The sequence below is a fragment of the Papio anubis genome, chromosome 17 (genome assembly GCF_008728515.1).
Source record: "Papio anubis isolate 15944 chromosome 17, Panubis1.0, whole genome shotgun sequence".
Classification (NCBI taxonomy): domain Eukaryota; kingdom Metazoa; phylum Chordata; class Mammalia; order Primates; family Cercopithecidae; genus Papio; species Papio anubis.
In genome coordinates, this window is record NC_044992.1 from 34,026,249 (window position 1) to 34,048,761 (window position 22,513).

The 22,513-nt window shown below is 46.6% G+C and overlaps 1 protein-coding gene across 18 annotated transcripts in view; it reads left to right on the forward strand.

Moving 5' to 3' along the window:
• TEX14 (testis expressed 14, intercellular bridge forming factor) overlaps window positions 1-22,513 on the forward strand; it is a 142,966-nt gene that overhangs the window by 81,394 nt on the left and 39,059 nt on the right. For 17 of the 18 annotated variants that reach the window (XR_002518120.2, XR_004179406.1, XR_002518118.2 and 14 more), the window contains 6 exons: window positions 2,034-2,157; window positions 4,218-4,396; window positions 10,696-10,847; window positions 13,227-13,417; window positions 13,858-14,008; window positions 17,138-17,928. Coding sequence is in view for 14 of the 18 variants with exons in the window: in XM_021929097.2 (XP_021784789.2) it covers window positions 2,034-2,157; window positions 4,218-4,396; window positions 10,696-10,847; window positions 13,227-13,417; window positions 13,858-14,008; window positions 17,138-17,928 (1,588 nt within the window). In the remaining 4 variants the exon portion in view is untranslated. The remainder of the gene's footprint in view (window positions 1-2,033; window positions 2,158-4,217; window positions 4,397-10,695; window positions 10,848-13,226; window positions 13,418-13,857; window positions 14,009-17,137; window positions 17,929-22,513) is intronic. The other variant, XM_021929110.2, reaches the window with a different exon arrangement.

Consider the following 22,513-nt stretch of genomic DNA (forward strand, 5'->3'; position numbering starts at 1 on the left):
AGGTCTAGGTCTCTCTACAGACCCAGGTTCTGGGCTATTCAGCTCTGTGCCTGGGATAGGGAGCTCCAGCCCCTCTCAGTCTCAGCATTTCCTGACTGTTGAAATTGATTGACTTGACTTACAAGGGCTGCCAAGAAAGAGGAAGAGAAATTAATGAGTAGCCTGAGCAGTGGGGACAGTGGTGGTGAGGGCCTGTGTCTGTCAGCTGCCCTGTAACCCATGTCTCTGAATGCGGCAGCCTCCATGCAGGCCCTTCTGGTTATTATGCTACAATCCCTGAGTCCCACCCTCTTTGGGCCCTGTACCCATCAGGACAACATGTGGCTATCCTGTTTTCATAGAGAAATGGCTTGCTTAAGATCCAGATGTCTGAGGACATGTCTCATGTCCATTGAGGACAGGCTCATGGATCTCTGGACCTCAGGGCTCCTGTGGCTCCAGAATTAGGTCCTTCTGCTCTTGCTAGGACAGGGTCTTGATTCATTCATTCAGTGGACCCAGAGTTAGGTCATTCTGCACTTGCTAGGACAGGTTCTTGATTCATTCGTTCAGTGGACCCAGGCTCATCGAGCTTTCTCCTGAGAAGGCTCCTCAACTCCTGCAGGAGGCATGTAGAGGGGCTACATTCTTTTTTTTTGTGGAAATCGACTTGAAGGGACCAAAGGAAGCTTTAAGAAGGAGCCTGGGCAGCATAGACTTTGACATGAGACTGAGTTGGGTGTGCAAACTTGGATGAATTCCTGACATATTTCTTCCTCTTTTTTGGGGGGGTGGTGGTGGGGATTGAGTCTCACTCCGTCACCCAGGCTGGAGTGCAGTGGTACGATCTAGGCTCACTGCAACCTCCACCTCCTGGGCTCAAGCGATTCCCGGGCCTCAGCCTCCTGAGTAGCTGGGACTACTGGCATGTGCCACTACACCTGGCTAACTTTTGTATTTTCAGTAGAGACAGGGTTTCATCATTTTGGCCAGGCTGGCCTCAAACTCCTGATTTCAAGTGATCTGCCCACCTTGGCCTCCCAAAGTGCTGGCATTACAGATATGAGCCACTGCACCAGGCCCTGACATGTCCTTGATGTTGGTCTCCTCATTTATAAAATGAGTATAATGATACATTTCTTGCAGGTGGTTGTTAGGATCTGAGATGATATATGCAAAGAATACAGGAGCTCTTAGCCACATTGCCATTGTTGTCATTGATGGCTCTAAGCTCCCAGGGTCTCATCAGTTAGGACCACAGATTCCAACAGAAACCCTCACCAACACCTCATCCTGTTTTCTTAGAAAACATTGTATACACAAGGCCGGGTGCAATGGCTTATGCCTGTAATCCCAGCACTTTGGGAGGCCAAGGTGGGTGGATCACCTGAGGTCAGGAGTTCAAGACCAGCCTGGCCAACATGGCGAAACCCCATTTTTACTAGAAATACAAAAATTAGCTGTACATGGTGGTGGTCACCCATAATCCCAGCTACTTGGAAGGCTGAGGCAGTAGAATTGCTTGAACCCAAGAGGCGGAGGTTGCAGTGAGCCGAGATCACGCCACTGTACTCCAGACTGGGCAATGATGAGACTCGGTCTCCAAAAAAAACAAAAAAAGCCCGGGTCACAGTGGCTCAAGCCTGTAATCCCAGCACTTTGGGAGGCCGGGGCAAGGCCGGATCCTGCTGAGGTCAGGAGATCAAGACCTCCCTGGCTGACAAGGTGAAACCCTGTCTCTACTAAAAATACAAAAAAAAAAAAAAAAAAAAGCAGCGAGTGAGGTGGCCAGTTGCCTGTAGTCCCAGCTACTTGGGAGGCTGAGGCAGGAGAATGGCGTAAACCTGGGAGGCGGAGCTTGCAGTGAGCTGAGATCCAGCCACTGCACTCCAGCCTGGGCGACAGAGTGAGACTCCGTCTCAAAAAAAAAAAAAAGAAAAGGAAACATCGTATACAAATGGTATTTGTTTAGAATGTGTTCAAAAGGCCTATGCCCATTTTTTCATTATGTCCTCCTCTCCCCTGCCTTTTCTGAAGCTTCTTTTCTTTTGCAGCAAGCTACGGCACCCCTACCTGCTACAGTTGATGGCTGTGTGTCTGTCCCAGGACCTGGAGAAAACTCGCCTTGTATATGAGCGCATCACTATTGGCACATTGTTCAGTGTCCTTCATGAACGAGTAAACCGCTGTTTCCATGGATTTTCCATTGCTGCCCTCCCAGTTTCTTCCTTCCTTACCCTCTTGCCCCAGCTGTGGCGATCCCATTGCTGTATGCATGGAAGATAAATATCTTTATTCTTTTGCTTTATAGGGGCTGTGTAACATGCTATTTAAGGCTGATAAGCACATGGTCAGAACTAGTATGGTTGTATTATTGTCAGTTCTACTTTTTTTTTTTTTTGAGGGACAGAGAGTCCCTCTGTTGCCCAGGCTGGAGTGCAGTGGCGCAATCTTGGCTCATTGCAACCTCCACCTCCTGGGTTCAAGTGATTCTCCTGCCTCAGCCTCCTGAGTAGCTGGGATTACAGGTGCCCAACACCGTGCCCAGCTAATTTTTGTATTTTTTGTAAAGACGGGGTTTCACCCTGTTGGCCAGGCTGTTCTCAAACTCCTGACCTCAGATGATCCACCCACCTCGGCCTCCCAAAGTGCTGGGATTACAGGCTTGAGCCACTGTGCCCGGCCTGTCCTGCTTTTTTTTGAGACGGGGTCTTGCTCTATTGCCCAGGCTGGAGTACAGTAGTGAGATCATAGCTCACTGTAACCTCCAGCTCCTGGGCTCAAATGATCCTCCTGCATCAGCCTCCAATGTAGCTGGGACTACAGGTACATGCCACCATGCCCAGCAATTTTTTTTTTCGAGACAGAGTCTCCTTCTGTCCGCCAGGCTGGAGTACAGTGGCATGATCTCTGCTCACTGCAACTTCTGCCTCCCTGGTTCAAGCAATTCTCATGCCTCAGCCTCCGAAGTAGCTGGGATTACAGGCACCCCCCACCACACCCAGCTAATTTTTGTATTTTTAGTAGAGACGGGGTTTCACCATGTTGGCCAGGATCATCTTGAACTCCTGACCTCAGGTGATCCACCCGCCTCAGCCTCCTGAAGTGCTGGGATTGCAGGCTTGAGTCACTGCACCCAACCCCCACCCAGCTAATTTTTTAAATTTTAGTAGAATCATGGTCCCACTATGTTGCTTTCCCAGGCTGGTCTTGAACTCCTGCCTTAGCTTCCCAAAGTGTTGGGATTACAGGTACGAGCCACTGAGGCCAGCCTAGTCCTGCTTCTTTATCAGACATCTAAGAGTGCAATGGACCCAGAGAACACAGACACCTATGACTAACTATAATCCAGCAACCACTGGCTTTATGTTCCTACATTTTCATTTGTGCTCTGCCAGTTTTTTCTTTAGAGGCCTGTATCACTCCCCTCTCACCTCTCAAGTTTCCTTGGGGTTGGGAGACATCTTTCCTGGCTTGTATAGAGTCCCTGGGAAGGGTGCTTTGGCCTGAGATGTGGGTTTAGAGAGCTCTTGGAGTATTTAGGTTTTTTTCCTCCATAACTTTGCTCTAAAGATTCTAGATATAAATAAGGAGACCCCAAGAAGGGCCCTTCCCCCAAATGGCTTGCCATTCCTTCTGCCTGAGGACATCCTATTCTGTTTTTTTGTTTTTTCCCCCTTGAGTGAGGGTATTACCTTAAAGACCATTTCTCTGGGGGAGAGACCCATTAAGACTTTAGTCAGCCAGGTGCATTGATGTGAGTGACTTTCTGTCCCCTTAGAAAGCACTTTCTGGCTCATCTGACTGGGGTAGGACTTAATTGGTTATCTGCATCCTGCAGGGTCCTTTGAGCTTCTAGGTTCTCCCCAGCAGCTTGGGCTTGGACAGGGAGGGGACAGGGCAGGTTTACTGGTGGTATGGGGGGACCTCCCCTGTCAGTTTTCCCCTGGCCAATCCTGGATGCACATAACAGACTTTGAGAAATTTATTTTCATTTTTTGTGGTATGAAGCAGCTCAGCTGAGGGAAAGGAATCCAGGTTTGGATCCAGGGGGCCTGAGTCATTGGGACGTCAGGCCTTTCACTTAGCCTCACTGAGCTTTAGGTTCTCCATCTCTAAAATGGGGATCCTTGGTAGCTGTGAGGATCATATGGAAAGACTGGAAATCACAAAATGCTACAGTGTCAGAGCCCCAGTCCTTTTTTTTTTTCCCTTGGCATTTTATCTCTTGCTTGCAGCGATCCCAGTTCCCAGTGCTGCACATGGAGGTGATCGTGCACCTGCTGCTCCAGATATCTGACGCCCTGAGATACCTGCATTCCCAGGGGTTTATCCACCGCTCCCTCAGCTCCTATGCTGTCCATATCGTCTCCCCAGGTGAAGCGAGGCTGACCAACCTGGAGTACATGTTGGAAAGGTGGGCACAACATGAAGTGGGACTTTGTCCTGAAGGCAATCTCCCTTGGGGACCTCTCCTGTGGAGATAGAATCTGATCTGGGTGGGACTCCTCATTGGTGAGATGAACCTGCCCATCAGTTGATGAACCTGTCCCAAATGCCTTACCCTGTCTGCCAAGGCTAGAGGAATTTGGAGACATTTTAATAAACATTTAACAAGTATGATCTCGTATTAGCTAATGTGTATAAATGCTATAATTATCCACTCCAACATTTTTAGTGGCTTTTCTTTTATTTATTTATTATTATTATTATTATTATTTTTGACGAGTCTTGCCCTGTTGCCCAGGCTGGAGTGCAGTGTCACAATCTCTGCTCACTGCAACCTCCACCTCCCAGGTTCGAGCGATTCTCTTGCCTCAGCCTCCCGAGTAGCTGGGATTACAGGTCCTCACCACCACACCTGGCTAATTTTTGTGTTTTTAGTAGAGATGCAGTTTCACCATGTTGGCCAGGCTGGTCTTGAACTACTGACCTCAGGTGATTCACCCACTTCGGCCTCCCAAAGTGCTAGGATTACAGGTATGAGCCACTGCGCCCAGCCCTTTCAGCAACTTTTAACACAACAAGGTATATTTCTCACTCACATTGCAATCCAGTGTGTGTTGGAGGCAGGGACAGTGTTCCCTGTCACTCTAATCTGTAGCTTCACCACCTTTCAGACCTTGATCCCCCACTGCATTCTTTGCATTGCCAGTCAACAAGCAAGAAAGAACATGGAGGGGACACAGTGGGGTTTGGGGCCAGTCTGAAATGGGTATGTTACTGCCTCCCACTTTGCAGTGGCCAGAGACCAGTTAGCTTCTACTGGAGGGAAGCTGAGCTGTCCCTTAGCTGTGCATCCTGGAAGGAGAGAAGGTGATGGGTGCTGATGAGCCTAATGGTCTGTCACACCTACATCTGGGTCAGGCACTGGCCTGGATAGACATGGAGGTCACTCTCTGCCCTCAAGGGGCTCAGCACAGTGAGAGAGGCAGTCAAAATTCAGGAATTGGTAAGGGTGGCTTAGTTGCCTGTTGGCAAGAGTCAAAGTCCTCCTGAGAGCCTCCAAGCTTTGAGAGGCAGAGGCTCTCCCCTGTACTTCCTTACTGCCATCCACAGCTCTGAGCCTTTGGGCCAGTATTAGTTCTGCTCTTCTGTGAGGCTTTGGCCACTGGGCAGACCCCTTGCCTAGACCCACCTACTTCCTTTTACCCTTGTCTGCCACCTACCCATCACTGATGCTTTGTTTCTGGTCTCTTACCAGATCTTTGCTTGTCACATACTCTGTAACTTCTCTCAAAGATGAAAAGCTCCATGAGGCAGGGATTTCTGTTTTATTTACTGGTATATCTCAGATGCCCAGAACAGGCCTTTGCATTTGTGCCGTGAACATACGTTTTTTGAACAAATGAAACAAAAAGGCTCTCACTTCCCCAGACCTGGAGTGCCTCTTGTCCCTCTGCATGGAGAGGAGGCAGAGGTCAGGTTGTGCTTGGCCTTGTGGGCCCTGGTGAGGAGTTTGAATTTTATCTTAAGAACACTGGGATGTGTTCTTAGGATAGGCATTTTTGAGTATTATAGTGTCACGGATGATTTGTAGGTTAAGATCCTTCCTCTTGGCTGGGCATGGTGGCTCATGCCTGTAATCCCAGCCCTTTGGGAGGCTGAGGTGTGTGGATCACCTGAGGTTGGAAGTTTGAGACCAGCCTGACCAACATGGAGAAACTCCATCTCTATTAAAAATGCAAAATTAGCCAGGCGTGGTGGTGCATGCCTGTAATCCCAGCTACTCGGGAGGCTGAGGCAAGAGAATCTCTTGAACCCGGGAGGCAGAGGTTGCGATGAGCTGAGATTACACCATTGCACTCCAGCGTAAGCAACAAGAGCAAAACTCCGTCTCAAAAAGAAAAAAAAAAAAAAATCCTCCCTCTTGCTCCTGTGTATGGAGAAGGGGCTGTGATGGGGCAAGAGAAAGCAGGGGAGCCGTTAGGGTATGACTGGAGCCATGGCACTTTTCTGGATGAGGACAGGCAGAGGCCAGATAACTGTCACTAGTTGAGCTGCTCAGCTTCATATCTGGTCCATTTTTAATCTGAGTTAAAAGCTTTCAGGGTCTCATTATTGCCTGCAAGATTAAGTCCAGACCCCTTTTCAGGGAGCAGAAGCCTTCCCAAGTGGGACTCCACCCATAGTGCCAATCTCCTAACTGCCCCGCTCCCTCCTGACCATCTGAAGGCACTTTCACTACACTGCTGTCTGCATCTGGAATACCTGGCACACGCCAGTTTAGCCTTTTAAATTCACTTTAGAAACAGTCTCCCAACACTCTCTGTGAAGTCTATACTGATGCCCTTATCCCCTGAGGCACTTTGCATATTCCTCTCCTCACATGCGTCACGCAAATGTACCACAGTCATTTCTATACAAGTGTGTCTGCCCCACCAGATGGGGAGTTCATCACCAGCTCTGGGCCTGCCACATGTGGTAAGTGCTCAGTAAATATTTTTCATTTTTTATTTTTTTGAGACAAGATCTTGCTCTATCGCCCAGGCTGGAGTGCAGTGGCACGATCTCAGCTCAGTGCAACTTCCCAGCGTCAAGCGATCTTCCTACCTCAGCCTCATGAGTAGCTGGGACTACAGGCACATACCATCATATCCGGCTAATTTTTGTATTATTATTATTATTATTATTATTATTATTTGAGACAGAGTCTCGCTCTGTTGCCCAGGCTGTAGTGCAGTGGCGAGATCTCGGCTCACTGCAAGCTACGCCTCCCAGGTTCACGCCATTCTCCTGCCTCAGCCTCCCGAGTAGCTGGGACTACAGGTGCCCACCACCACGCCCGGCTAATTTTTTGTATTTTTAGTAGAGATGGGGTTTCACCATGTTAGCCAGGATAGTTTCAAACTCCTGACCTTGTAATCCGCCTGCCTCCGCCTCCCAAAGTGCTGGGATTACAGGCGTTAGCCACCGCGCCCGGCCAATTTCTGTATTTTTTATAGAGATGGGGTCATGCCGTGTTGCCCAGCCTGGACTTGAACTCCTGGACTCATGCGATCTGCCTCCCAAAGTACTGGGATTACAAGTGCGAGCCACCACACCCAGCCTTCTTTTTTGGGGGTGGGGGACACAGGATCTCTCTCTTTTGCCCAGACAATAGTATAGTGACTCACTACAATCTCAATCTGCTGGGCTCAGGCAGTCCTCCTGCCTTGGCCTCCCAAAGTACTGGGATTACAGGCGTGAGCCACTATACCTGACCAGTAAATGTTTCTTAAATGATTGGATGACCTAGTTGAAGGAAGAATTTGAAATGGTTCAGAGCAGGGTTGACCTCTCTGGCTGTGTGTGTTGAGGAGCAGTGGAAGCTAAGGGGTGTGCACTTTTGTCAGTGATGGAGCGCCATCTGATGTAGAGAGAAAGGTCCCACAGTTTCTTCTCCTTTTGCTCTTCAATAGAAATGTGAATCCTAGAATGAAATGGAACTTTGGAAATGGCCCAGCCCAATGCTGTCCTTATATAGTTGAGGAAACTGAGCCACCCAGGGGTGAAGCAATAGTGTGAAGTTACCCAATTGATTGGTTAGAGACATAGATGGGCCTTAACCAGTTGGCAGAGGATGTCTCCAGGACGTAGGGGCAGAATGGATTGGAGGTTGAGGACAGGAACACCAGCCAGGGGACCATGAGACAGGGCCTAGTGGTGACCATGGAGCCAAAATGGGAGGGAATAAAGTGAAATGCATGGAGTTGCTGGGGTCAACAACTGGCCAAGTGAGGGGGTAGGAGGTAACCAAGGGTCTGTGAATGTCTAGGAGTGACCTCAGGATGGAACTTCAGGTAGAAGTGTCAGAAATGTCAGTCAGCAAGCCATTGCAGGTGAAACAACATACCCTTCTTTGAAAGCTGATAACATGAGTTGATTATTCACCAACCCAAAATAGCCTTCAATCCCACGTTTATTTTTGGTAACACTCTACTAGGGCATATCAGTTTGTTGAATGTCATTGTCAAGGACGGTGTTCCATCTCTTGGTATAAAAGTGATACAACAGTTTCTCCTACCCTTCAGCTCCTTCTTTTTTTTTCTTTTTTTTTTGTGACGGAGTCTTGCTCTGTCTCCCAGTCTGGAATGCAGTGGTGCAATCTCGGCTCACAGCAACCTCCACCTCCCGGATTCAAGTAATTCTACCTGAGCATCCCGAGTAGCTGAGATTACAGGAGCGTGCCACCATGCCTGGCTAATTTTTGTGTTTTTAGTAGAGATGGGGTTTCGCCATGTTGGCCAGGCTGGTCTTGAATTCATGACCTCAAGTGATCCACCCGCCTTGGCCTCCCAAAGTGCTGGGATTACAGGCATGAGCCACCACACCTGGCCTTTTTTTTTTTTTTTTTTTTTTTTGAGACGGAGTCTCGCTGTGTCGCCCAGGCTGGAGTGCAGTGGCCGGATCTCAGCTCATTGCAAGCTCCGCCTCCCGGGTTTTTACGTCATTCTCCTGCCTCAGCCTCCCGAGTAGCTGGGACTACAGGCGCCGGCCACCTCGCCCGGCTAGTTTTTTTTGTATTTTTTAGTAGAGACGGGGTTTCACCGTGTTAGCCAGGATGGTCTCGAACTCCTGACCTCGTGATCCGCCCGTCTCGGCCTCCCAAAGTGCTGGTTTTTTTTTTTTTTTTGAGACGGAGTATCGCTCTGTTACCCAGGCTGGAGTGCAGTGGCTCAGTCTTGGCTCACTGCAACCTCTGCCTCCCGGGTTCAATATATAAATATTTATGTATTAAATTTGTATGCATATCCACACTGTTCACACTATACCAGGCCATAGGTGACTTTTCAGCAATACAACTAAAGTCAATACTAGCTTTTACACCTTCATGACTTCATGAACTGACTGCCCTCTATCCAAAGATTTACTGGAAGAAACTTTATTTAGGGAAGTTTGCTCAAATCTGAGAAGCCCATCTCATCCTCTAAAATCTGTCCTTTTTCCAGACTAACAAAAAACTTGCTGTCACTTGCTTTTTAAAAGCTTAATTCTTAGTTATCAACTGCCAGTCATTAAGTCTTGACTGAATGCCTCCCATAATATTCATACTAATTCTTTACATGAAAGAGCGCTTTATGGCTCACCAAGTGTTTCTTACATCCATGATCTCATTTGATTGTCATGACAGCTGTAGGCTGAAGTCAGTGCTGAGTTTACCCTGAGGACTCTTGCTGGGCCAGAAGACATTTAGGATGCTCTGACTTAGCTCTTAAGGAGTCTGGTTGGGAAGATGAGTTATTTAAGCCTATGAGTGAACCCTTGAATGCTAAACTGAGAGGGCGCATTCTCAAAAGGGCAGGAGTTCAGAAAAGAAATCATGAGGAGTTGGAGAAGTCCCAGATGGCTTTGATAAAGCAGATGGGGGTTGAGGGGGCTCTTGAAAGAGTTTGCATTCATTTATTCAACAGCAAGCATCAAGGCCCTGGTGTAAGCCCAGGAGTACAGTGATAAAGGCAGATGAGGTGCTTACTCTCATGGAGCTGACTCTCTAGAATGGAGGGGAGACAGATAATAAACTAAATAAATGAACACAAATACAGATATTAAGTGCTCTGAAACCAATAAAACAGGACTACTTTTGGCAGTCAGGGAGGGCCTCCTTGAGGAAGTGACTTTCAGACAAATAGTCACAAAAAGTAGCTAGTCACCCTAGGATCTGTGGGCAGGGCATACCTGGCAGAAGCTGCCAGTGCAAAGACTTGAAGGGCTAATGTGCTAGGTATGTTGGAGGAACTGAAAGAAGGCCCCTGTGACTTGAGTGGAGTGGGCGAGCAGTAGAGTTGCCAGATGAAGTTGGGGGAGAGGGCCTAGGTGGAACAGTAAGGAATTGCAGGTGTTGGAACAGCTCTGAAGCAGTGTGGATTAGCTCATTGTCTAGCTAGGTTTCCAGGAGCTCAAAGAGGTTGTCGGCCTTCAGAGGCAAAGTTTTCACAAATGCAGTATGTTGATTAAAAGACCCACGAGCCTGGCCAACATGGCGAAACCTCATCTCTACTAAAATACAAAAATTAGCCGGACCTGGTGACACACACCTGTAATCCTAGCTACTTGGGAGGCTGAGCAGGAGATTCGCTTTAACCTGGGAGGCAGCAGAGGTTGCAGTGAGCCGAGATCACGCTGCTGCTCTCCAGCCTGGGTGACATGGCAAGACTTTGAATGAATGAATGAATGAATGAATGAATGAAAGACCCTTTAAGGCATGAGCCCTGACTTGTGTGTTTCCTTCCCTAGCAAGGACAGAGGTGAACAGAGGGACCTGACTCGAGTGCCCCTTCCTACCCAGCTGTACAACTGGGCCGCACCAGAAGTGATCTTACAGAAGGCAGCCACAGTGAAGTCGGACATCTACAGCTTTTCTATGATCATTCAGGAGATTTTAACAGGTAGATCAAGATCATTAATGGTTGACCAAAGTCCCTATTCTTTGATTGTATTTTTCTCCCCCAACAGGAGTTACTTACTTGTATGAAAATACCAGACTTACTAAAAAGAAACTTCTTGGCTGGGAGCAGTGGCTCACGCCTGTAATCCCGGCACTTTGGGAGGCTGAGGCGGGTGGATCATCTGAGATCAGGAGTTCAAGACCAGCCTGGCCAACATGGTGAAACCCCATCTCTACTAAAAATACAAAAATTAGCTGGGCATGGTGGTGCATGCCTGTAGTCCCAGCTATCTGGGAGGCTGAGGCAGGAGAATCTCTTGAACCTGGAAGGCAGAGGTTGCAGTGAACTGAGATAGCGCCACTACACTCCAGCCTGGATAACGAAGTAAGACTGTGTCTCAAAAGAAAAAAAAAAAGGACTCAGCAAAGCCCATCCATCTGCTTATCAGTGACAATGCATTTAATCCAAACAAAAAATTTATTTTTATTTTTTAAATTTTTTTATTTTTTACTTTTTTTTTGAGACAGAGTCTTGCTCTGTCACCCAGGCTGACATGCAGTGGCTCGATCTTGGCTCACTGCAACCACTGCCTCCTGGGTCTAAGCGATTCTTCTGCCTCAGCCTCCCGAGTAGCTGAGATTACAGGTGCACACCACCACACCCAACTAATTTTTGTATTTTTAGTAGAGATGGGGTTTTAAAATATTGGCCAGGCTGATGTCGATCGCTTGACCTTGTGATCCACCCGCCTCGGCCTCCCAAAGTGCTGGGATTACAGGTGTGAGCCACCACGCCCAGTTGAACCAAACTTTTTAACCTGAATATTGGTATCAGTACTTACAATCTTTGTGAGGTATCCCTTGAGAACTTGTAAATTAGGGGGAAAGACTAGCCTCTGAGAAGTAAACTATGAAATTAAACACACCCTGGGTCCATTAGATGTATGAACAGTGTCACTTGAAAGAAATGGATGTACTTCCAAACCCACTGCTCTGATGTGGAGAAAGTAGTCACATATCTGAAGATGGAAAGAATCCCTCAAGAGGAAGACGTACACACACAGTAAAATCACATTCATTAAGGGCTGCTTTTTTTTTTTTTTGACGGAGTCTTGCTCTGTCGCCCAGGCTGGAGTGCAGTGGCGGGATCTCGGCTCACTGCAACTTCTGCCTCCCGGGTTCAAGCGATTCTCCTGCCTCAGCCTCCCAAGTAACTGGGACTACAGGCGCATGCCACCATGCCCGGCTAATTTTTTGTATTTTTAGTACAGACGAGGTTTCACCATGTTAGCCAGGATGGTCTGGATCTCCTGACCTCGTGATCCGCCCACCTCAGCCTCCCAAAGTGCTGGGATTACAGGCGTGAGCCACCACGCAAGACTTTTTTTTTTTTTTTTTTTTTTTTTTTAAGATGGAGTCTTACTCTGTTGCCCAGGCTGGAGTGCAGTGGTGCGATCTCAGCTCACTGCAACCTCCGCCTCCTGGGTTGAAGCGATTCTCCTGTGTCAGCCTCCCAAAATAGCTGAGATCACATGTGCTCGCCACCACACCCAGCTAATTTTTGTATTTTTAGTAGAGATGGGATTTCACTGTGTTGGCCAGGCTGGTTTCAAACTCCTGACCTCAGGTAATCCACCCGCCTCAGCCTCCCAAAGTGCTAGGATTACAGGTGTGAGCCACCGTGCCCGGCCAAGGTCTGCTTTTGTATGGTGTTTGCAGTCCCAGAGGCAAAATGACAATATATGTGAGATGAGTATTGGGCTCCCGTGCCAGCGGGGAGCCCATATGTACAAGTTGCCGACACTGTTGTTTCCTATCTCTGTGGCAGGGATCTCCCTGGTAAATGGGTAAAGTGGCTTCTCACTTATGAATTGACCTTCCAGGTAGTTTTTTTGTTTGTTTGTTTTTTGTTTTCTGTTTTTGTTGCCAGGCTGGAGTGCAGTGGCACAATCTCAGCTCACTACAACCTCCGCCTCCCAGGTTCAAGTGATTCTCCTGCCTCAGCCTCCCGAGTAGCTGGGAGTATAGGCGCCGGCCACCATGCCTGGCTAATTTTTGTATTTTTAGTAGAGAGGGAGTTTCACCATGTTGGCCAGGATGGTCTCAATCTCTTGACCTCGTGATCCACCCACCTCGGCCTCCAAAAGTGCTGGGACTACAGGCGTGAGCCATCGTGCCCGGCCCCTCTGGGTAGTTTTCCTACAGAAAGAAATTAATATATAAAGCAATGAATTGTTTCTAAAGTACAGTGGGTTAGAAAAAAAAAATAAAGGAGTTAAGTAACTTGCCTAAGGTTACCCAGCTTCATCTAATTTCTTTTCCCCCCACTCTACTCTCTGATTTCCTAATGTTACTCCTTTGTATGACTTTTTCCTTACAGATGACATACCCTGGAATGGCTTAGATGGCTCAGTTATTAAAGAAGCCATAGTGTTGGGGAATTATTTAGAAGCTGATGTGAGGCTTCCGAAACCTTATTATGATATTGTTAAGTTGGGCATCCACATCAAGCAGAAAGACCGAACTATGAACCTTCAAGATATCCGGTATATTCTGAAGAATGATTTAAAGGCAAGCCCTGAAGTTGTTGGGAGTTTATTTCTGCTTACCTAACTAAGGAAAGTAGGGAGTTAGAGACTAAGAAGAAGCTGGAGACCAAGTTATAAGAAATTTTCGAAATTCTCATTTTATTACACTATTTCTGTGTTCTTGAGAATAGCCTAACTGCTTAACTTGGTGAAAGCAGCATGGAACTGAGGAAGGGAGCTAGGGAGGCATAGTAGGCATAGTAGGGGCACACTGCAGGCACTTAGTGGAGATTCTATGAATGGTAGCTATTATTATTGCTTTTAAGGTACTGGCAATTACAATAAACTAGTTAATTAGGACTAAAGTCAGTCTACCCAACAGGACTAAGAGGGAGTTTATCAGATACTTAGATGGTTTCTAAAGCACCTGTGACATTCAGGATGACTGAGACTATGTCCTTGACAATATTCCCTGTGTTACAGGATTTTACTGGAACCCAGAGAACTCAACCAACCGAGAGCCCCAGAGTGCAGAGATATGGACTCCATCCTGATGTCAATGTCTATCTAGGACTGACTTCAGAACATACCAGAGAGACCCCTGACATGGAAATCATAGAGCTAAAGGAAATGGGTATGGCCTTAATTCACAGGTTGTGTTACTTTGACACAAATGTGTTCTGAGAGTCACATGAGCTACAACTAATTGACTCCTCTAAACTGTAGATATAACTTGTTTGTTTGTTTTGTGAGATAAAGTCTAGCTCTGTTGCCCAGGCTGGAGCGCAGTGACACAATCTCAGCTCACTGCAACCTCCACTTCCTGGGTTCAAGCGATTCTCATGCCTCAGCCTCCTGAGTAGCTGGGATTACAGGTGTGTACCAGCTTGCCTGGCTAATTTTTGTTTTGTTTTTGTTTTTGTTTTTTTGAGAGGGAATCTTGCTCTGTCACCCAGGCTAGAGTGCAGTGGCGGGGTCTCGGCTCACTACAACCTCTGCCTCCCAGGTTCAAGCAATTCTCCTGCCTCAGCCTCCTGGGTAGCTGGGATGACAGGGGCATGCCACCACGTCTGGCTAATTTTTGTATTTTTAGTAGAGGCAGGGTTTCTCCATGTTGGCCAGGCTGGTCTCGAACTGACCTCAGGTGATTTGCCTGCCTCGGCCTCCCAATATGCTAGGATTACAGATGTGAGCCACTGCACCTGGCCTAATTTTTGTATTTTTAGTAGGGACAGGGTTTCACCATATTGGCCAGGCTGGTCTTGAACTCCTGGCCTCAAGTGATCTGCTTGTCTTGGCTTCCCAAAGTGCTAGGATTACAAGCATGAGCCACCATGCCTGGCCACTGTAGATGCAACTTATACTGGGAAAAGATGGATGCCTTAGGAAGAAAATCAAGATCCTTGAAATTATTAAGGTAAACTTTTTGGGCTCCATATATATATACCTAGTGTGGATCTAGAACTAAGTCATAATAATTGAGTTTATTTCTAGCATGATTACTTTTTATCTAATTGTTTCACAAATAAAAATGCTCATTATAGAGAATTTGGAATAGTTCAAAGAAGAAAATTACCATTTTTTTTTTTTTTTTTTTTTTTTTTAAGAGACAGGATCTTACTCTGTCGCCCAGACTGGAGTATGAGGCACAGTTATACCTTACTGCAGCCTCCAATTCCTGGGCTCAAGCCTCTCGAGTAGGCAGGACTATAGGTACATGCCACCATATCCTGCTAATTTTTTTTAAGGTTTTTTGTTTTTTTTTTTTGAGACATGGTTTTACTCTGTTTCTCAGGCTGGAGTGCAGTGACAATCATAGCTCACTGCAGCCTCAATCTCCCAGGCTCAAGTAATCCTCCTGCCTTGGCCTCCCAAGTAGCTGGGACTACAGGTGTGTACTACCACACCTAGCTAATTGTTTTAAATTTTTTTTTTTTTTTGAGATGAGTCTCGCTCTGTCGCCAGGCTGGAGTGCAGTGGCATGATCTCAGCTCATTGCAACCTCTGCCTCCCTCGTTTAAGCGATTCTCCTGCCTCAGCCTCCCAAGTAGCTGGGATTACAGGCACGCACCACCATGCCCAGCTAATTTTTGTATTTTTAGTACAGATGGGGTTTCACCATGTTGGCCAGGATGGTCTCGATCTCCTGACCTCGTGATCCACCCACCTCGGCCTCCCAAAGTGCTGGGATTACAGTCATGAGCCACTGCGCCCAGCCTAATTTTTAAAATTTTTAGTAGAGACAAGGTCTCACGATGTTGCCCAGACTGGTCTTGAACTCCTGAACTCAAGCAATCCTCCTACCTGGTCCTCCCAAAGTGCTGGAATTACAGGCATGAGCCACCACACCTGGCCTAAAAAAGTTTTTTTTTTAGAAATGAGGTCTCATTACGTTGCCCAGGTTGGTCTTGAACTCCTGGCCTCAAGCAGCCCTCCTACTTCATCCTCCCAAAGCATTTGGATTACAGGTGTGAGCCACTTTGCCCAAGCAGTTTTACTACATTTTAGTACATTTGAAAACCTTAGAATTTAGAACTGGAAAGGACCTTGCAGTCGTCAGGCTTAATTCCTTCATATTACAGATGAGAAAACTAAGGGTCAGACAGGTTGTAACCTGTTCAGGATCACAGAGAACTTGTTATAGAACTGGAACCCAGGCCTTCCAATTCCAGCCAAATGACCATTCACTCTGACTCTCCGTCAGCAGTGCTGGAGGCCTCCAGGGTGGCCCCGTAACCTCATTACTTGGGCTGCTTCATCCCATTCTCTGTAAGCTGTACACCTGTAAACCAGGGGTGGTGGGTGGTCAATCCTAGCATTATTTTTTGAGTTTTTTTATTACTCCCATAATGTAATGGCTCCTTGGGTGGTATCTAGGCTACTTTTTTTTTTTTTTTTTTTTTTTTTAGACAGAGTTTCACTCTTGTTGCTCAGGCTGGAGTGCAATGGCGCAATCTTGGCTTACTGCAGCCTCTGCCTCCCAGGTTCAAGCAATTCTCCTGCCTCAGCCTCCCAGGTAGCTGGGACTACAGGCATGCACCACCATGCCTGGCTAATTTTTTGTATTTAGTAGAGATGGGGTTTCACCATGTTGGTCAGGCTGGTCTTGAACTCCTGACCTCAGGTGATCCACCCGCCTTGGCCTCCCAAAGTGTTGGGATTGCAGGCGTGAACCACTGCGCCCTGCCCTAGGCTACTTTTATCAGATGCTCACCAGGAGCATAACTTTAACTGAGAAATAGTCAAACTCTTGTGTATGGAAAGAAGGCTATGAATGTGGTCCTTAAGATTCAGGGGAGCTGGGCACGGTGGCTCACACCTGTAATCCCAGCACTTTGGGAGAGTTAGATGGGAGGATCACTTAAAGCCAGACATTTGAGAGCAATCCAGGCAACATAGCAAGACCCCATCTCTATAAAACAAAACAAAACAAGATTCAGGGGCCTATAATTCGCATGTCCTGGCAGTTACGCATGTTTGGGCACACAATAAAGTTTAGAATATTTCTTCCATGGATAGACTCCTGCCCTGACAACAATTTCTGCCTCATTCCATGTCAAAATAGGAGCTTTCACCTAGGTGACACATACTCCCTCACCTTTTGTGAGTGTATCCAGTAGTCTTCCACAACTGGGAAGGGTATGGGAAAATAAAAAGCTTTTTTTTTTTTTTTGACAATCTTTGCCTCTTGAACAAACCAAGGCTGCTTAGCTGCCAAATATGTTCATTTTAATGAGTTGAATTTTGCTGTTCTTTTCAATAGGCAGTCAACCTCATTCACCAAGGGTTCACTCTTTATTCACCGAGGGGACACTAGATCCTCAGGCCCCAGATCCATGTCTGATGGCCAGGGAGACTCAAAATCAAGATATTCCTTGCCCTACTCCATTTATGGCAGAAGAGGCCAGCAGCCCCAGCACAGGTCAGGCAAGCCTCTGCAGTTTCGAAATCAACGAGATCTACTCAGGCTGCTTGACTTTGGAAGATGACATAGAAGAGCCCCCAGGAGCTGCTTCATCTTTGGAGGCAGACGGACCTAACCAGGTAGATGAATTGCAATCCATGGAAGAAGAGCTGGATAAGATGGAGAGAGAGGCATGTTGTTTTTGCAGTGAGGATGAGAGCTCTTCAAAAGCTGAGACAGAGTACTCTTTTGAGGACTGGGACTGGCAAAATGGTTCACTCAGTTCACTTAGCCTTCCCGAGTCAACCAGAGAAACCAAGAGCAATTTGAACAACAGGTCCATGGCTGAGGAGTATCTCATCAGTAAGTGTGTGCTGGATCTAAAGATTATGCAGACAATAATGCATGAGAACGATGATAGGCTGAGGAATATCGAGCAGATATTAGATGAAGTTGAGATGAAACAGAAGGAGCAGGAAGAGCGCATGTCTTTATGGGCCACTCCAAGAGAGTTTACGGATGTCTACAACTTACCTCCAGCTGTGGGCCCTCCATCTTTAAACTATATTCCTCCTGTCCTACAGCTTTCAGGGGGTCAGCAGCCAGACACCAGTGGCAAGTGGCCAACCCTACCAAGATTTCCAAGAATGGTAAGAGACTTTCAAGGGGGACATTGTGGCAAAAGATGCAGGAAAAGAAATGGTTATGGCTGGAAACCTTTCACCCAAGTCTCCGAAGTAAGCACTGGGGATCAGTCAGAGATAAGCCATCAGGTAACCTAAGTGGGAGGAAAGGGCAGCCTAAGCAGGAACCCAGTGCTGGGTTTGACATTGCCCCTAACCTGTGTGGAGGGACTGACGTATATATGCAACCGACTCATAGCAAGGTGCTCTTAGCTTTAGGAAATCAGTCCTCCATGATGGAATTTCAAGGTAGATACTCTCTGCCTCCCAGTCCAGACCCAACACACAGCCCATGTCCTTCTCTGTAAATTCATATGTATCAAATTGACCCATATTAAATTGCTGTTTTATTAGTTAAAATGGTCAAGTATTGGCAATTTTGCATGGCTCAATTTACTGAATAAAGTATCTTGGATAGGTATTAATCTCCATTCTAAGTTGCTTATTCATTCATTCATTCACTCACTCATTCAACAAACACCTGCGGAGCCAGAGGCTATCTAGACTCTGGGTTTGTTTGTTTTTTTTTTTGAGACAGAGTTTGTTGCCCAAGCTGGAGTGCAATGGTGTCATCTCAGCTCACCACAACCTCCACCTCCGGGGTTCAAGTGATTCTTCTGCCTCAGTCTCCTGAGTAGCTGGGATTACAGGCTTGCACCACCATGCCCGGCTAATTTTGTATTTTTAGTAGATATGGGGTTTCTTCATGTTGGTCAGGCTGGTCTCAAACTCCTGACCTCAGGTGATCCGCCCGCCTCGGCCTCCCAAAGTGTTGGGATTATAGGCTTGAGCCATTACACCTTGCCTAGACTCTGGATTCTGATGATGAATAAGCCACAAACTCTGCCCATAAGTAGCTCAAATACCAGTTGGGGACTGAGGGACCTGGTGGATCAAAGAAAACCCCTCAGAGGAGGTGAGCAGACACCATAGGAGCTGGCTGGGAGGTATAGCCTGCAGAGAGGCTCCTCCTTAAGGACAGGGCTGTTGTCTGACTCCTCCTGTGTCCCAGCACCTAGCATGATGACCAGTACATAGAAGGAACTCAATAAATGGTCAGTGAAGGAATGAGGGAATGAATGAATTAATGAATTTGAACAAGTTCACACTCAGAGAGCTGGCTGCCTCTTGAATTATAGAATCTTAGAGTTGGAAGATCCCTTAGACATGCATTAGCCTGTCAATTTACAGAGTGTGACGCTTAAGCCCAGTGATGTAAACTTCCTGAGGCCCAGCGATGTCAAGATGCGAGTGGGGTAGGAGAGGTCTGCCCCATTGGAAGGCGGATGTTATTACTGGTATTATTTAGAATATCTGGCCCATGATGATAAAATGCAGGCCAGCTTTTACTGAGTTTTGTTACTGTTTTAAAATTCTCTGCTTAACAGTTATCCTCTTTTTTCATTTTTTATTTTATTTTATTTATTTTGAGATGGGGTCTCACTCTGTTGCCCAGGCTGGAGTACAGTGGCACAATCTCTGCTCACTGCAACCTCTGCCTCCCAGGTTCAAGCAGTTCTCCTGCCTCAGCCTCCCGAGTAGCTGGGACTACAGTCACATGCCACCATGCCCAGCTAATTTTTTGTATTTTTAGTAGAGACAGGGTTTCACCATGTTGGCCCAGCTGGTCTTGAACTCCTGACCATAGGTGATCCACCTGCCTCGGCCTCCCGAAGTGCTAGGATTATAGGTGTGAGCCACCATGCCTGGCCATATCACCCTTTTATTGCTTATACAGGACAGATAGCTCTCCCTGCCACCCCTCAACTTGTTGTGCTACAACCAAGGGCCAAGTTGGTTAGGGGCAAGTCTCCTGATTCCTGGTCTGTTGTTCTTTCATTGTACAATGCTGAATCTTAGTGAGGCTTCAGTCCTCACTTAGAACATTTGGAAAAGCATTGACATTTATTTTTGCTGGAGTGAAGTGGCGTTATCATGGCTCACAGCAGCCTCAATCTTCTGGACTCAAGCGATCCCCCCGCCACAGACCCCTGAGTAGCTGGGACTACAGGCTGTACCAGTATACCCAGCTAATTTTGTGAATTGTAGAGATGGGGTCTCAGCACGCCCAGCCAGTATTTATTTCTTTATCTTTTTTTTTTTTTCCCCCATAGAGATGGGGTTTCATTATGTTGCCCAGACTGCTCTCAAACTCTTGAGCTCAAGCAGTCCACCTGCCTTGGCCTCCCAAAGTGTTGGGATTACAGGCAAGAGCCACCATGTCCAGCTGTCATTTGTTTTTATATAAAGAGAAGACACAGCCAGGTGCAGTGGTTTACGCCTGTAATCCCAGCACTTCGGGAGGCCAAGACGGGTTAATCGCTTGAGCCCAGGAGTTCGAGACCAGCCTGGGCAACACAGCGAAACCCTGTCTGTATAAAAGATATCAAAATTAGCTGGGCATGGTGGCGTGTGCCTGTAGTCCCCACTACTCGGGAGGCTGAGGTGGGAGGATCACCTGAGCTCAGGAAGTTGAGATTACAGTGAGCTGAAATCATGTGACGGTACTCTAGCATGGGCAACAGAGTGAGACCCTGCCTCAAAAACAAAAAAGGCACAAAAAATTTACTTATATCCTAATATTTCTGTTTCCATAGAAAATTAGAGTTTGCTAGAAAACTATTAGAAATCACTTTTTTTTTTTTTTTAAGAGACAGAATCTTATTCTGTCACCCAGGCTGGAGTGCAGTGGCACCATCTCAGCTTACTGCAACCTCCGCCTCCCGGGTTCAAGTGATTCTTCTGCCTTAGCCCCCCGAGTAGCTGGGACTACAGGTGCGCACCATCATGCCCGGCTAATTTTTGTATTTACTCCTGATCTCGTGATCCGTCCACCTTGGCCTCCCAAAGTGTTGGGATTACAGGTGTGAGCTACCATACCCGGCCTGAAATAACTTTTTTATGTACTATGTTTTATTATCTATTGCTGCATAACAACAACAACAAAGCCCAAAACCTAATGGCTTAAAATAACAATAGTTTATTATTTCTCGCAATTCTGTGGGTCAGGAATTTGACAGGGTTCCCCTGAGTGGATCTTCTGTTCCACATGGCCACTGGCTAGCATCACTCACTTGTTTGCAGTCAGCTGGAGGTTGGACTGGGCAAGAAGGTCCAAGAAGCCTCTACTTACATGTCTTGTACCTTGAGCTCCTCCACGTGGCCTCTCTTTGCACTTGACTTGTCATCATTCAATAAATAGTCTCACCCAAGCTTCTCTACAGCATAGCAGCTGACTTTGCAAGTGAAAGGTAAAACTACCAGACCTCTTAAAAGTTAGTCCTGACCCTAGGATTGTATCACTTTTCGCTGCTTTCTGTTGATCAAAGAAAGTCACGAGGCCAGCCCAGATTCACTGGGCGGGAAAATAGACTCCAGCTCCTTATAGGAGGTGTGTCAAGGTGGACAGAAGGGAGGGAATTGATGGTGGCCACTGCTGGAAACCATCTATTAGTACATAGGATATAAAACAATGATACCATATTTATTTTTTCCTTAAAAACGTCACCATCCTTTTTTAGCATTAGAGAAAAAGCCATCTCTATCTAAATGAATTTTTCAGACAATTGAAGTTTATTTCTTTAATTTCTTAGTTCTTAAAATTTTAATTATATTGAATGAAAACATTATAGACTTCATGATATTCTAAATATCTATTTTGATTATATTCTAAACATATTCTAACCTTGGTGACAGTGGTATTTTTCTGAACACCTGTTATGGTGAAGCATCATGATACAGTGCTATCTTAAGCTTCTGCTAAGGAGTGTTTGCCCATACAAAGGCCTCTGGATCTTATACTTCAGGGAGCATGTAGTAAATTTTTGTGCCTCCTTCTCACTTTTACACATCTTGCTCCCATCTCCAAACTCCGCATTTGTTGCTTTAATTTGCTGTAGGCTAGGAAATATAATTAACTAAGTTTGTTAGAATTATGTTAAACTTGGGATAAGTAGAGCCAATAGTCTCTTGAATAAAGAGCATAGACTTTCACTTGTTTTACTTTTGCTATTTCCTAAGTATTGTAACCTTTGTTGTAATCTATTTTATTTTCATAGCATCCCCAGTGGTAGGTATTATCGTTCTTATTTTATGGATGAGGAAACTGAAGTGCAAGGTTCTCTTAGTGTTAGGGCGCAGTGTCTCACACCTGTAATCCCAGCACTTTGGGAGGTCGAGGAGGGTGGATCATTTGAGGTCAGGGGTTCGTGACCAGCCTGGCCAACATGGTGAAACCCCGTCTCTACTAGAAATACAAAAATTAGCCCAGTGGTAGTGACACACATCTGTAATCCCAGCTACTCAGGAGGCTGAGTCACGAGCATCTCTTGAGCCTGGGAAGCAGAGGTTGCAGTGAGTCGAGACCATGCTACCACACTCCAGTCTGGGCAACACAGTGAGGCCCTGTCTCAAAAAAAAGAAAGAAAGAAAAAAGAAAAAGATTCTTTTTTTTTTTTTTTTTTTTTTTTTTGGGGGGGGTCCCCCCTTTGCCCCCCCTGGAGTGCAGTGGCCGGATCTCAGCTCACTGCAAGCTCCGCCTCCCGGGTTCACG